Source organism: Protopterus annectens, chromosome 2.part1 (genome assembly GCF_019279795.1).
Source record: "Protopterus annectens isolate FY-2018-M chromosome 2.part1, PAN1.0, whole genome shotgun sequence".
Classification (NCBI taxonomy): domain Eukaryota; kingdom Metazoa; phylum Chordata; order Ceratodontiformes; family Protopteridae; genus Protopterus; species Protopterus annectens.
Window position 1 is genome coordinate 773,790,271 of NC_056729.1, and position 14,563 is coordinate 773,804,833.

The following is a 14,563-nucleotide window of genomic DNA, read 5'->3' on the forward strand; positions in this document are numbered from 1 at the left end:
TCCCTTACAATTCTAACACCAAAATCAAAACCACTGAATCCACCAAACCCCATTTTATCATCCTAAGTTCAAACCTCAAAACTAAAAACAGCCCACTATATACTTACCTAATATTGAAATTGTTACATAGTGTAAACATATACCCTAACCATCAACCAGACACACTAGCAAACTCCAAAAGCTTAAACCTAATTAGCATTACCCTAAGAAGTTTATGCAATAAGATAACCATCCCTGCATGCATGGATTGAACAAAATAAACCAGACATATTAGCCCTAACTGAAACTTGGCTACACTCCAACATAAAAGATACTGAAATTATACCCCCCCAACTTCAACATATACAGACTGGACAGACCAAAAAAGAAGAGTAAGAGGGTAGATCTCCTATATTCCTACACACTCAACATCATTCCCTAGCCAAACAGTATACCCACATTCCATAATGCTGAGATACTAATAGCCACCCTAACCTTAACAACAACAAAAAAACTCTATCATCGTAGTCTACATCCCACTCTGAAACAATGTATCAATCCTGGAAGATACACTGTACTGGACATCTGAAAACATTAAGATAGAAACAGTCAGCCTGGGTGATATGAACATAAATTGGCAATCCATCAGTACAAACTCCCCCATCACAAGTATCCATCTGTATGGCTTCAAACAACTAATTACAAACCCAACAAGATTCAGTAAAGACTTTACTAGCAGCAGCACCTTAAACTGGATCCTTGTATCTCACCCAACTAACTTCTCCTCCTCAGGCACACTGTCAAACTCACTAAGTGACCATCTTCTGGCCTTTGCCATCAGAGCTAACACCCACCTTCTAAAAACATTGCCTAAAATCAGTTAGGAATACAACTAAACCTAACCAATAGACATTTAACAACTTACTACAAACTATAAACTGGACACCGCTAACATTTCTACCTCTCAGTGATGCCATACAATACTTCAATATACATTCCTGAAAATACTTGATAGTCTAACCCCTGTACAAACAAAAAGAGTAAAGAAAAGGAAAACCCCATGGATAACCTCCGACTACTTTGACCTCATGAAACAAAGAGACACAGCATGAAATAAATGCAAACATAACAGAACCCAACAAAATCTCCAGACCTTTAAAACACTAAGTAACAGAGTAACCAAACTAATCAAGAAATGTAAAAAAATCCTACTACTCTAACCTTCAGGTACAACACAAACACAACCCAAAAAAATTCTGGTACTCCATAATTACCTTCCTCAACCCAGGAGCAAACATTCAGCCAATACCCCCATCTCAAATAGCAGAATTTAACAAATACTTAATAAAATCCATAGCAAACCTACTCACCACCAAAACTAATTTAGGACACCCCCACCTAAACTTATGCACTAGCTACAATAATTCTACACCATCCAAGATCAAGCACACAGCTATACAAATAACAGCTCAGATAGTCTCATTACCCCTTTCCCCTTCCAACCCATACCCACCTCAAAAGTTAAAAAGCTACTACTCAAGCTAAAGCCCTGCTCCACATCAGCAGACAACCTCCCATCCCAATACCTAAAACTTGCTGCAGACTCAATTGCATAACCCATCAGCATGCTTATATACAGATCGTTCCCAGAAGCCATAGTCCCTACAATATGGAAATAGTTGCACATAACACCATTACATAAAGGGGGGCACTCCACTGAAATATCCAATTTTTGCCCAATATCTATACTATCCCCTCTATCTAAAATAATGGAAAGATGTATCCACCAACAGTTATTAAAGTACCTACTACAAAACAACCTGCTCACTCAAACTCAGTATGGCTTCTGGCCAGATCATAGCACCTCCAAATCACTTTTGTACTTTACAGACACTATTAACAGGGCCAGTGATAAAGGATACCTCAAATCCGCAGTATTTCTGGACCTCTCAAAAGCTTTTGACATGGTTTCATGCACTTTACTTCTAGACATGCTATCTAATCTAGGGTGCTCCACTACCACACTTTGGTGGTTCCAGAACTATCTATATGATTGGAAGCAAGCAGTAAAATGATCTAAACAAATCTCCCCCTTCCTACTTAACCCAAAAGAGTTCCCCAAGGCTCGATCCTATGTCCCCTACTGTTTAACATATTCACCAGTAATTTACACACCACCTCTTTCCCAAGAACATTAATTCAGTATGCAGATGACTCAACCTTAATCTGTACATATCTTACTCTTCTTGAACTACAAAAGAAAATCTAACAATCTTTCACAGCAATTTAATCCTGGCTCATAGAGGCACAGTTTTTCCTACCCCCTCCCAAAAACAAGCAGACTCATAGTTTTTCACCCCAAAAATACCACCCTCTGCCCAGACCAGCTCAACATCCTTCAGCAGACAAAACTATCATAGAAAATGTTCAAGAAACTAAACTGCTACGTATCATTATCAATAGCAAACTCAACTTTGACCTTCATATCTAACAAAACATAAAGAAGACACATAAAAAACTAGGACACTTTTACAGAAACAAACAATTCCTTACCACTCCAACCAAGATCACCCTGGCAAGAACTTTTCTGCTCTCCTCCCTATTCTTGGGTTCCTGCATATTAACTAATCAGCAAAACTCCTCCAAAACTAAAATGGAACAATGTTCAATAAAGTAGCAAAATTTGCAACAAACTCCAACTACTGTGCACATCACTGTATACCACTACAAGAACTAAATTAGCTGTAACTATCAAACCAACTAAGATATACACACCTAACTGTAACACATAACATAATCTATAAACCCATTGCCTGTCCTGCCCTAGAAAACCTAAGCAAATAATAAAAACCCATCAGACCACTCTGATCCAATGATAAAAATGACTCAAAACCTACAAACCTTCCAAAAACTCAGGAAAATACCTATACTCATGCTCTATTTCAAAATTATGGAACTACCTGCCACTAAACATTAGGCTGACTCCTAGCCTATCTCTCTTTAAAGCTTCCTTAAAAGAACACTTAAACAAATCAAGGCTATGTACATGCCTAACTCCAGGCTAATCCCCTTAGCCCTCTATCTTGCCTTCCTCACAATCCACTAAGATTCTTCCTCCAAAACGAATCTACTAATAACCTCAGTAATAGTTTGGAAGCCAAGTCATCTATTAACAACCATGTACCTTCTTGCTTCTGCCATTCTACCTGTACTTACCAAGATCAGAGTATTCTGATTGACTGACTCCAATCTGTGTCATAATAATCAAGCAAATACTCTTAACTCTATGAAGCGGATCTTCTATTGTGAATGAATGCAAACTCTAAAGGTTTAGTATGACATGTTTTAGTATTATATAAGTAACTCTAAGTGCTTGTTCGCAAATTTTCAATTGTGTAATGTCATACAAGTAATCCAATTGTATAAATGTGTGACCAAGTCATAAATGTGGATCTTTTCTCCCCAGGCCTTCACTGAAAATGGGTTATATAACCGAGATGGACTATCCCGGTAAACAAATGGCAAATAAATAAATAAATGAAACCTTCCTCAGATCTGCCTAGGTCTACATTCATGTGCTGATTACTATAGCAGATAGTTCTAGTGTTAGATGTGTTCATCTAAAAGGGGTTAGATATTGCCACAGATCCAAAGTTGAATTAGTGCCTTGTAGGCGACATGGAGTTCACTTGGTAGTAATTTAGCCAAATAAGAAATACCCCTGTCTAGGCTTTTGGGGTTATATCTTTAATCTCTTTTCTTTCTTCAATTTCTTTTTTTAAAAAAAACTAATCCAGGATTCTGAGAAATATGACAATATCTATATATATATATATATATATATATATATATATATATATATATATATATGGATCCACTTTGTAATTTTGAAATACTGAAATCCCAAATTTCAGTATTCTGAAACCACAAAGCCAAAAACCCAACCAAAACACACAAACTCGAAAACACACAACCGTGAAATTCAAAATCCCGCACTCACGCTAGACATATAGCACACACATAAACATACACACAACTCCCTCCCACAATCAAACTAATCTAAACTACATATAAGCAGGGGGGCAAACCCCCCTGCACCCCCACACCCCCTACTTATATATTCTAACTCCAAGATCGCACAAACAGTAACATAAACGAAACTCACGCACATCTTACAGTTCGTCAAACACACACAACAGTCACAACATACACTTACACACACTAAGCCCCTAACCAACATACTAACACACACAAATTTACCAAAATAAAACCTAAAAATCCACATTCCAGACCTCCGGTGGCAGCAATTCAAAACATCGGTAATTTGGTATTTTGAATTTCGCGCTTCTGCCGGTTTTGGAAATGTGAGTGTTCGACTTTGTAAGTTCGAAATACTGCAGTTAATTCAAAGTGAGTTATTCAGGCCTGATGGTTTTCCTGCTCTCAGTTGTCTCTGCCATTCTAATTTCTTTTTACTACTTACATAACTAACTGTATATTTAGTTACAAAGGCAAAATAACAACTGAATCTTGAATTGCTGCATGCAAAATTGCAATTCTCTGCATTTTCACTTTCTGTCACAACATTTAGAGCATTAGGTAACATCAACTTTTGGAGGGAAATAAGTTTTATTTTTGATGTTAAAATAAGAAAGTATATATGACTGATTTAGACTGCATTTCGAATGAGAAAGGCAAAATGTACATGCTTATTGTCAATAGCATCTGTTTGCATTGTATCAGGGTTTAATGGAGGAAAACCAGCTTTAGATGTGATTTGAAATTATAATAAAGTCTTCTTCTTCTTTCGGCTTTTTCCCGGTTAGGGGTCGCCACAGCGGATCACCTGTCTGCACATTGAATGGCAGTGGAGTTTTGCCCAACCTTCCACAGCACACCTAGGGCCAATTTAGAGTGTCAATCCACCTGCAGCATGTCTTTGGGATGAAACGTGACCACAGGGAGGACATGCAGACTCACAGAAGGCACCCCAGCCGAGGATCGAAAGAACCTCTTGCTGTGTAACCACTGCACCACGAAATTATAATAAAGTAATGGCAATAAAAGCTGCATGACTGGTTCTGACTGTTTCATTCAAATGATACTATAGAGTGATACGTTCAACCTTTTTTCAAGCAGATTCTCCCACTAAACACCTCATTTCTGACTAGGTACACCTATGATTATATGGTTGTGATCAACTGACAAGAATGTCATCAAAACAACAATCATGATATTTTCCTGCAAAGTATTTCTGCTTGTTTAACACAGGCACTATTCCATAAATGATCAGTTTTCATAAGAGTCACCGACAATCTTTTTATGTTGAATCACCATTTATCAAAAATTAAATGCATGAAAATGGTGAACCAAAAAGAAAAAATATTTTTTTTAAGGGGACAAGTCACTCCTGCAATGTGGTGGGAACAAGAAATTCATCCCTGGTTTGGCACCAATGTCTCTAATGGGAACAGGCAGCTTGTAAATGGTTCATCTCTCAGACCTATGCTTGTAAATGTTTCATCTCCCAACCCCTTCTTACACTTATCATGGGTACCAGAATTTATCAGAGATTTGGAATGCATTGCTAGTCATAAAAAGATGCCAGTGGCTGTTAGCCTAGTACACACCTGTTAACTATAAACCTATATAATTTCATCAGCACTGATGCTTGTTTATCATTTTCTTCTTTTAGCAATATGACCATCTGACCAATAAGCATGCTATTTGACTATTTCCTCATCTTCTGTTCTCATGGTTGATTAGATTTTGAATAAGGATTTCCTTGAAGAGTCCACTTATCTATATTTGTGTGTATGTGTGTGTGTGTGTGTGTGTGTGTGTGTGTGTGTGTATACGCGTGTGTGCGTGTGCGCATGTGCGTGTGTGTGTGTGTGCATGTGTGCGTGTGTGTGTAATATCTGTGCCACATGCACATTCAAAACTTTATATTTTGCCATGAATTTCTTTATTGCACAAATCTACACAATCCATCTAAGTTTAACATATTTAACAAGCGGGTTGCATAAATCATTCATTACAGGTGTAGCCTAACTGATTGTCTAAAATTACAAGCATGGCCTTTGGTTTCCTTTATTATTACTGTTATATCAGACCCGCATTACTTGGTAGTCATGAATTGTACCTTTCTTTATGGGTTTACTTTTTTCTAACTACTTTTGTTCTCAGGCTGTTTCCTTCCCTGGTGTGTTTGTATTGTTCCACATTTCATTTATACTGTGCTAAATTATTAAGGCTGATAATAAGATTAGTCTAAAGAACAATATATTATCAAAGACAATATAAAAAAAAATAATCATATATGTATACCCCAAATAGATCGCCTTCGTCGACTCTGTTCAAAAAGTCTGCTTTGTGATATTCAGCCTCTGTACACATATTGCTGCCAGCAACCACCAAACTTCCAGACAAAATGAAATAGCATCCAGTAGGTGGATGACTTTGTTTAATGACAATGCTTTTTTCTTCATATCTGAAAGAAACAAAAAAGGAAGACAAGAACACTTCTGATGCCATCATAAGACATAAGACATACTTACATTTATTATTAATTCTTCAGCTGGTATGCCTCACGTTTTTCTGACTGATGATAACTGCATTGTCTGCTTCTTGTACACAAACAGCTAAGCAGTAACTGCCACACATCACATTTCTATACCATCTACTCATTAAAAGTGAAAATTCTGTGGAAATCAGCAGTTAGGATTTTATTATACATTGTCAATCCATGATGAAAAATCTAATATTACTCTACCAAAGAGCTCGGAAGCCACAATGAAAAACAGATTGTTGTGACTATTGAACCCATGTAAAATGACATCAGTATTTTTGTAGCTGCTGTGAAAAAAACATATGAAGAACATTTCTTTTAGTTTAATGCAGTTCTCATGCAAATAAATTCTCATATATTACAAGCACATTCTTGATTTATTTTATTCTGAAACACACCTATCCTGAACATTAAAAACCTTTTTAAAATAATTTTCTTTTGGTTGACTTGTTTATGGTGGCAAAAACTGCAGTCGCTCAATGTATTATGAATGTACCATCATGTTCACTGTCACATGCATATCCCTTAAAGCCATCATGGCTAACCTGTATCAGAACTGAAAGATGTAAACACCAAGGGCTATGCATTATTTAATGATCTAATTGTAAAATTGTGTGACATTTTATTTTTAAATAACACCATTGTATAAGAACAATATACCATGGCAAAATGTTGATATATTTAGCTACAGTGAGGGCTCTCCTTTGGTCATACCATAGATAACTTGAGGAGTTCCATAAATGGGATAAAGCATTTAGGTTCTGCCTCTGTTTATTAGTAATACAGGGGCAGTCCTGGGGTAAATTTTCTGTTTCTCATCCATAGATCTAAGTTGCACTTGAGCATGGACAGGGACGAACTTTGTTTTATGTTGATGGGGAGTCTGTCCTACGAGATATACCTGGTCCTTCAAACCATTATGTTGATGCTGCAGAAGAGGTTTAGATCCTTGGACCAAGTATTTCTGATGTCATTTGGATTGCTGATATGCAGTAAATCCACCAGTAATGGGATGGAGGATGTCTTGTATGCCAGACAAAGGTCTCCTCCTAGCAGTTTGTAGGATACTGAGTATAGTGACAGGGCTTTAGGTTGGTCCATGTAATACTTATTGTTTAGGCCTTGTATCCTTTTAGTAATATATCTATGTGGGTATTCCAGTTGCTGCATGTGGCTTGACAGATACATACCAAAGGGGGCATTATATCCAATAATTGGTTCTATGAGGACTGAATAAAAGGGAACAATGACATCCCGAGATATAGACACAATCCCTTTGTTTATAAGATGTAAAATATAGAAAGCCTTTCTTACAACAACAGACACATGTTGGTCAAACTTGTTGTTGTTGTGAGGTCACTGTCCACATAAGTTCCCAAATCCTGAGACACTGGATTAGCTGTTAGGGGGGTATTGTCTATGTGGCTATTCCCTGAGTTAGATGACTTTACAGATAATACAATAATGCATTTTTTTGGCATTTAGGTTCAGTTCATGATTTTGGCATCAGTTATTTATTTGAGATAAACTTTCCTGCAGGATGGCTAGGAATTCAATGACTGCTCCTATGTTGTTTAGTCAAATAAACATACTTGTATGATTATGTGGCTTCCTGTCTGTTAGTTGTATCACTTGATGATGCTTTTTTACTTTTATCTTTTATACAATTGCATTAACAATAAAAATATTAAAAAAAGATTTAACATTAAGAAGATATTGGTGTTATCTAAATAGGGATCTGTATTTAGGGAAGCAGGGAAGTTTATCAACCCATCATTTGGATGATATGGGATTAAATGACACTGTTTGCTCAACAGACATTTTGCTGATTGCTAAACAGCAGTCAGTCATGTACTTGATTTCCCCTGCAGAATCCATGGTAGAGCCCATCCTGAAGTTTCATGAAGCTGAGTTTTGATGAAATGGGTTTGATATTGTAAGTATAGACAATCTGGATTGTAAGTAATTATGAATATAATAATATTTAGACACATCCCCGGATTCACAAAAGCTTGCACAGAGTGTATGAATGGTGCAGGAGCCCACGCAGGCAATATGTCTGCCATGCGATCCAGGAACAGCCTGCAGGGGCTTGCATGAGTGCTCCTGCACTAATCTTGCACGGATAAAGCCCTGGTATGCAAATCACCCCATTTTCAGGTGAAATCCGTGCAAATGATGTGATTGTGCAATCCAGGAAGCTTGCAACAGTCCGTGCAAGACTAGTGCTATCCACAGAAATGTACTCGGTTAGTAACCAAGTACATTTCTGCAAAATCCAAAACCGAGCTATGACTGCTCCAAATAAAAGCTGCATATCATTGAGGAAGCATGCCAATGACCAAGTATAAGGCCATTGGCATTGCAAACAATACAAAAAAATTTTTGCCGATCTCGGCTGTTTAAGCATAGGGCAGTGGCGCGCAAATGGGATCGGGGGGAAAATAAGACAATAAACCTAAAATAATCACACTAACTAAAATCAGTATTCTGCCATGTAAGTCAATGGCAGGCAGAAGGCAACCTGGCCAGTGAGTAGTGGTTGCTAAGGGGGGAGGCTCAGTGTGAGATATGTAACTATGCATTAGCAGGCAATCCTATGCAAATGAGGGGAAGGATAGTGAATCCCAGTTTTCCCCAGCATGTGAGGCAGGTCCCAACAGTGTAAGAGTATGAACAGCTGGGTGCAAGACTAGGAGCAACATGGGGTTGGATGCAAACCTGCCTAGCACTCTTTACAAGTTAAACCAGGAAATAGCAGCAGTGTGTACATTTGAGCACTCTGTGGAGAAATAGCATAGCTGGCAGGTGAAATGTATCAGCTACTATAAACTAAGCAAACACCTTCCCCACACTATACACCACTGGTGTATACAAGCATGGAAATTTTAACAAACAAACCTACAAAATGAGAAGGGCTGCAGCAGGCAAAATAGAACAACATGTGCAAGAGGCTGAGGGTGGTGAAGATGTGAATGCTGCTGAACAACCCACAGTGAGGAGACAATGTGCTGAGTGACATGTGTGTCCATATGACCCACACAAGCCAGTCAGGATGGTTCACATACCGAACAACAGTCTCAGCCAGCAGGACAGGTGTAGATAAACCCAAACAGAGCCTGTGCCATGGCCCCAGAATGATGGCTATGGTTAACCCCCCCCCAAGGCCTATATAGACAGACCACAGCAGGGCAGGCAATGGGATGTAAGTTCTGAAGGGTAGGAAATCAGACAATAATATGTAGGGCAACCAAAGCCATGATCTGTAGTACACTGGTATGCCTCTAGTCAGCATAATAATTATCAATACAGAATGAAATGGGAGTACCTGACATACCAGTAAAGTCATAGCAAATATGTACAAGTTTCACAAGTGCACACCACATCCTACATAGTAATGTAATAACAGTCAGGTGTGCCCCGCCAACCCTGTGTAGAAATGTAGAAATAGTCAGGTGTGCCCCCCATCCTACATAGTAATGTTTCTTGCAGTCGCTAGCATGAGGTTTCACTTTAAAGCATCTAAAGTGAAACCTCATGCTAAAAATCCTGTTTAAAACATCCGGACAGCATATCTGTGTGTTTAAACAGGATTTCTTGCAGTCGCTAGCATGAGGTTTCACTTTAGGTGCTTTAAAGTGAAACCTCATGCTAGCGACTGCAAGAAATCCTGTTTATACACATAGATATGCTGTTCGAATGCTTTAAACAGGATTTTTTGCAGTCGCTAGCATGAGGTTTCACTTTAGATGCTTTAAAGTGAAACCTCATGCTAGCGACTGCAAGAAATCCTGTTTAAAGTGTTTAAACAGGATTTCTTGCAGTCACTAGCATGAGGTTTCACTTTAAAGCATCTAAAGTGAAACCTCATGCTAGCAACTGCAAGAAATCCTGTTTAAACACAGAGATATGCTGTCCGGATGCTTTAAACAGGATTTCTTGCAGTCGCTAGCATGAGGTTTCACTTTAAATGCTAGCGACTGCAAGAAATCCTGTCTAAAGCATCCGGACATCATATCTGTGTGTGCAAGCAGAGGCTGTGTGTGTGTGTGTGTGTGTGTATGCAAGCAGGGATTTGTGTGTGTGTGTGTGTGTGTGTGTGTGTGTGTGTGTGTGTGTGTGTGTGTGTGTGTGTGTGTGTGTGTGTGTGTATGCATGCAGGGGCTGTGTGTGTGTGTGTGTGTGTGTGTGTGTGTGTGTGTGTGTGTGTGTGTGTGTGTGTGTGTGTGTGTGCATGCAAGCAGTGGCTGAGTGTGTGTGTGTGTGTGTATATAAGCAGTGGCTGAGTGTGTGTGTGTGTAAGCAAGCAGGGTCTGAGTGTGTGTGTGTATGCAAGCAGGGGCTGAGTGTGTGTGTGTATGCAAGCATGGGCTGAGTGTGTGTGTGTATGCAAGCATGGGCTGAGTGTGTGTGTGTATGCAAGCAGGGGCTGAGTGTGTGTGTGTGTGTGTGTGTATGCAAGCAGGGGCTGAGTGTGTGTGTGTGTGTGTGTGTGTGTGTGTGTGTGTGTGTGTGTGTGTGTGTGTGTGTGTGTGTGTGTGTGTGTATGCAAGCAGGGGCTGAGTGTGTGTGTGTGTGTGTGTGTGTGTGTGTGTGTGTGTGTGTGTGTGTATGCAAGCAGGGGCTGAGTGTGTGTGTGTGTGTGTGTGTGTATGCAAGCAGGGGCTGAGTGTGTGTGTGTGTATGCAAGCAGGGCTGAGTGTGTGTGTGTGTGTGTGTGTGTGTGTGTGTGTGTGTGTGTGTGTGTGTGTGTGTGTGTGTGTGTGTGTGTATGCAAGCAGGGGCTGAGTGTGTGTGTGTGTGTGTGTGTGTGTGTGTGTGTGTGTGTGTGTGTGTATGCAAGCAGGGGCTGAGTGTGTGTGTGTGTGTGTGTGTGTGTGTGTGTGTGTGTGTGTGTGCAAGCAGGGGCTGAGTGTGTGTGTGTATGCAAGCAGGGGCTGAGTGTGTGTGTGTGTGTGTGTGTGTGTGTGTGTGTGTGTGTGTGTGTGTGTGTGTGTGTATGCAAGCAGGGGCTGAGTGTGTGTGTGTGTGTGTGTGTGTGTGTGTGTGTGTGTGTGTGTGTGTGTGTGTGTGTGTGTGTGTGTATGCAAGCAGGGGCTGAGTGTGTGTGTGTGTGTGTGTGTGTGTGTATGCAAGCAGGGGCTGTGTGTGTGTGTGTGTGCAAGCAGGGGCTGAGTGTGTGTGTGTGTGTGTGTGTGTGTGTGTGTGTGTGTGTGTGTGTGTGTGTGTGTATGCAAGCAGGGGCTGAGTGTGTGTGTGTGTGTGTGTGTGTGTGTGTGTGTGTGTGTGTGTGTATGCAAGCAGGGGCTGTGTGTGTGTGTGTGTGTGTGTGTGTATGCAAGCAGGGGCTGAGTGTGTGTGTGTGTGTGTGTGTGTGTGTGTGTGTGTGTGTGTGTGTGTATGCAAGCAGGGGCTGGTGTGTGTGTGTGTATGCAAGCAGGGGCTGAGTGTGTGTGTGTGTGTGTGTGTGTGTGTGTGTGTGTGTGTGTGTGTGTGTGTGTGTGTGTGTGTGTGTGTGTATACAAGCAGGGGCTGAGTGTGTGTGTGTGTGTGTGTGTGTGTGTGTGTGTGTGTGTATGCAAGCAGGGGCTGAGTGTGTGTGTGTGTGTATGCAAGCAGGGGCTGAGTGTGTGTGTGTGTGTGTGTGTGTGTGTCTATGCACGCAGGGGCTGAGTGTGTGTGTGTCTATGCAAGCAGGGGCTGAGTGTGTGTGTGTATGCAAGCAAGGGCTGAGTGTTGTGTCTATGCACGCAGGGGCTGAGTGTGTGTGTGTCTATGCATGCAGGGGCTGAGTGTGTGTGTGTCTATGCACGCAGGGGCTGAGTGTGTGTGTGTCTATGCACACAGGGGCTGAGTGTGTGTGTGTCTATGCACGCAGGGGCTGAGTGTGTGTGTCTATGCACGCAGGGGCTGAGTGTGTGTGTGTGTGTGTGTGTGTGTGTGTGTGTGTGTGTCTATGTACGCAGGGGCTGAGTGTGTGTGTGTGTGTGTGTGTGTGTGTGTGTGTGTGTATGCAAGCAGGGGCTGAGTGTGTGTGTGTGTGTGTGTGTGTGTGTGTGTGTGTGTGTGTGTGTGTGTGTGTGTGTGTGTGTGTGTGTGTGTGTGTGTGTGTGTGTGTGTGTGTGTGCAAGCAGGGGCTGAGTGTGTGTGTGTGTGTGTATGCAAGCAGGGGCTGAGTGTGTGTGTGTCTATGCACAGAGGGGCTGAGTGTGTGTGTGTGTGTGTGTGTCTATGTACGCAGGGGCTGAGTGTGTGTGTGTCTATGCACGCAGGGGCTGAGTGTGTGTGTCTATGCACGCAGGGGCTGAGTGTGTGTGTGTGTGTGTGCCTATGCACGCAGGGGCTGAGTGTGTGTGTCTATGCAGGGGCTGAGTGTGTGTGTCTATGCACGCAGGGGCTGAGTGTGTGTGTGTCTATGCACGCAGGGGCTGAGTGTGTGTGTGTGTGTGTATATGCACGCAGGGGCTGAGTGTGTGTGTGTGTATGCAAGCAGGGGCTGAGTCAGACATTATACCAAGCTTGCACCAGCCAAAAAAACTCTCAAGCTAAGCTTACCCATAGTGTCCTCTCTCTATCACCTCAGATTGAGTTTGCCCATAAGAGAAAAGAAAGAAGCAGAGGCTTCATCTGAGCAACTAGCTTATCATAAGGTAGGACCGAATCCGAACCTCCAGGAGTCTTTCGGAGGGGGAATTGCAGGTGGATTGTAATGAATGAATGGAGATCAACAACACAGATGGAATGTTATGGCAAGAACATAACTTCTTTATCGGATGTTGTTAATCTTCACTCATTCCTTACTGATGGGACAGGGTCCCTAGATATGTTATTTCTTGGGGGGCCCTATGAAAAGATATCCCTGAGCACCACTGAACCAAAGGAAGTTGTCCCCCTGGAGACCAAATCCAATTTGTAATGAGTGATAAAAGTATGTGGGGTGGCCCATGTTGCTGCTGCACAAATGTCATCCATGGAAGCTCTTGCATGGAAGGCAACAGATGTTGTGACTGATCTGGTTAAATGTGCTTTGACCTTAGATGGTAGAAGAGCTTTGTTGCATTGCTAGACAAAGCAAATGCAATCTCTCAACCATTTAGATAGTGTCACTTTGGAAACAGATCCTCCCAATTTTGGTCCTGAGAATGATACGAATAATTGATCAGATTTTCGTAATGATTTAATTCTGTCCAAATAAAATTGCAATTGTCTATGCACAGCAAGTAAATACAGTGAATATTCTCCTTTGTTAGAAAAATTTGGAAAAAAGACTGGCAGATCAATTGTTTGATTAATAGTCAAATTGGAAATAACTTTGGGTAAGAACATAGAATTAGTCTGGAGTGATACTCTGTCTTTATGTAAGACCATGTAAGGACATTTTATGCACAAGGCTTGTAGTTCAGATATTCATCTTGCTGAGGTAATAGCTACCAAGAATAAAGTTTTCCAGGATAAAAATTTTACATTGCAAGTGGCAGCAGGTTCAAAAGGAAGATGTGTCAAGGATTGTAAAACTAGTGTTAAATTCCAGGGTTCAATTAGTTCTTTAAAGGGGGGCCTAATGTGTGCAACACCTGTCAAAATGGTATTACAAAGACGAGAAATCAATGATGACTTTTGGAAGCCATTGTGGATGTTAAAGATAGCTGCCAGGTGTACGCGAATAGTTAAAGCTGCAGCTCCTGAGTGGAGAAGGTTTGAGAAATAGTCCAGTACCAAATCAAGTGGAGCTGAAAAAGGGTCTATTCCCATCTCTCAAGACAAAATTATGAATCTTTTCCACTTATTGAGGTAAAGTTTTCTGGTGGATGGTTTATGAGAAGCCAGAATAATGTGATGTACAGGGGAAGATACGTTATTTTGCCTGGCGATTACTGGAAGTGTTGGAACCAAGCTGTCAGCTTGAGCCTTGATAAGGTTGGATGCATCAGTCCTTCTGGATGTAACAGCAATTCCAGAGTTGGATCCATAATCCATGGTTGATGTAGTAGGTGAGGCCACAGAAAGGGGAAC

At 41.0% G+C, this 14,563-nt stretch overlaps 1 protein-coding gene across 1 annotated transcript in view; it reads right to left on the bottom strand.

Moving 5' to 3' along the window:
- LOC122794911 overlaps window positions 1-14,563 on the bottom strand; it is a 221,540-nt gene that overhangs the window by 1,193 nt on the left and 205,784 nt on the right. Inside the window, exons 6-7 of the mRNA XM_044063504.1 lie at window positions 6,310-6,472; window positions 3,196-3,229 (exon numbers count right to left, since the gene is read on the bottom strand). Of these exons, the coding sequence (XP_043919439.1) occupies window positions 3,196-3,229; window positions 6,310-6,472 (197 nt within the window). The remainder of the gene's footprint in view (window positions 1-3,195; window positions 3,230-6,309; window positions 6,473-14,563) is intronic.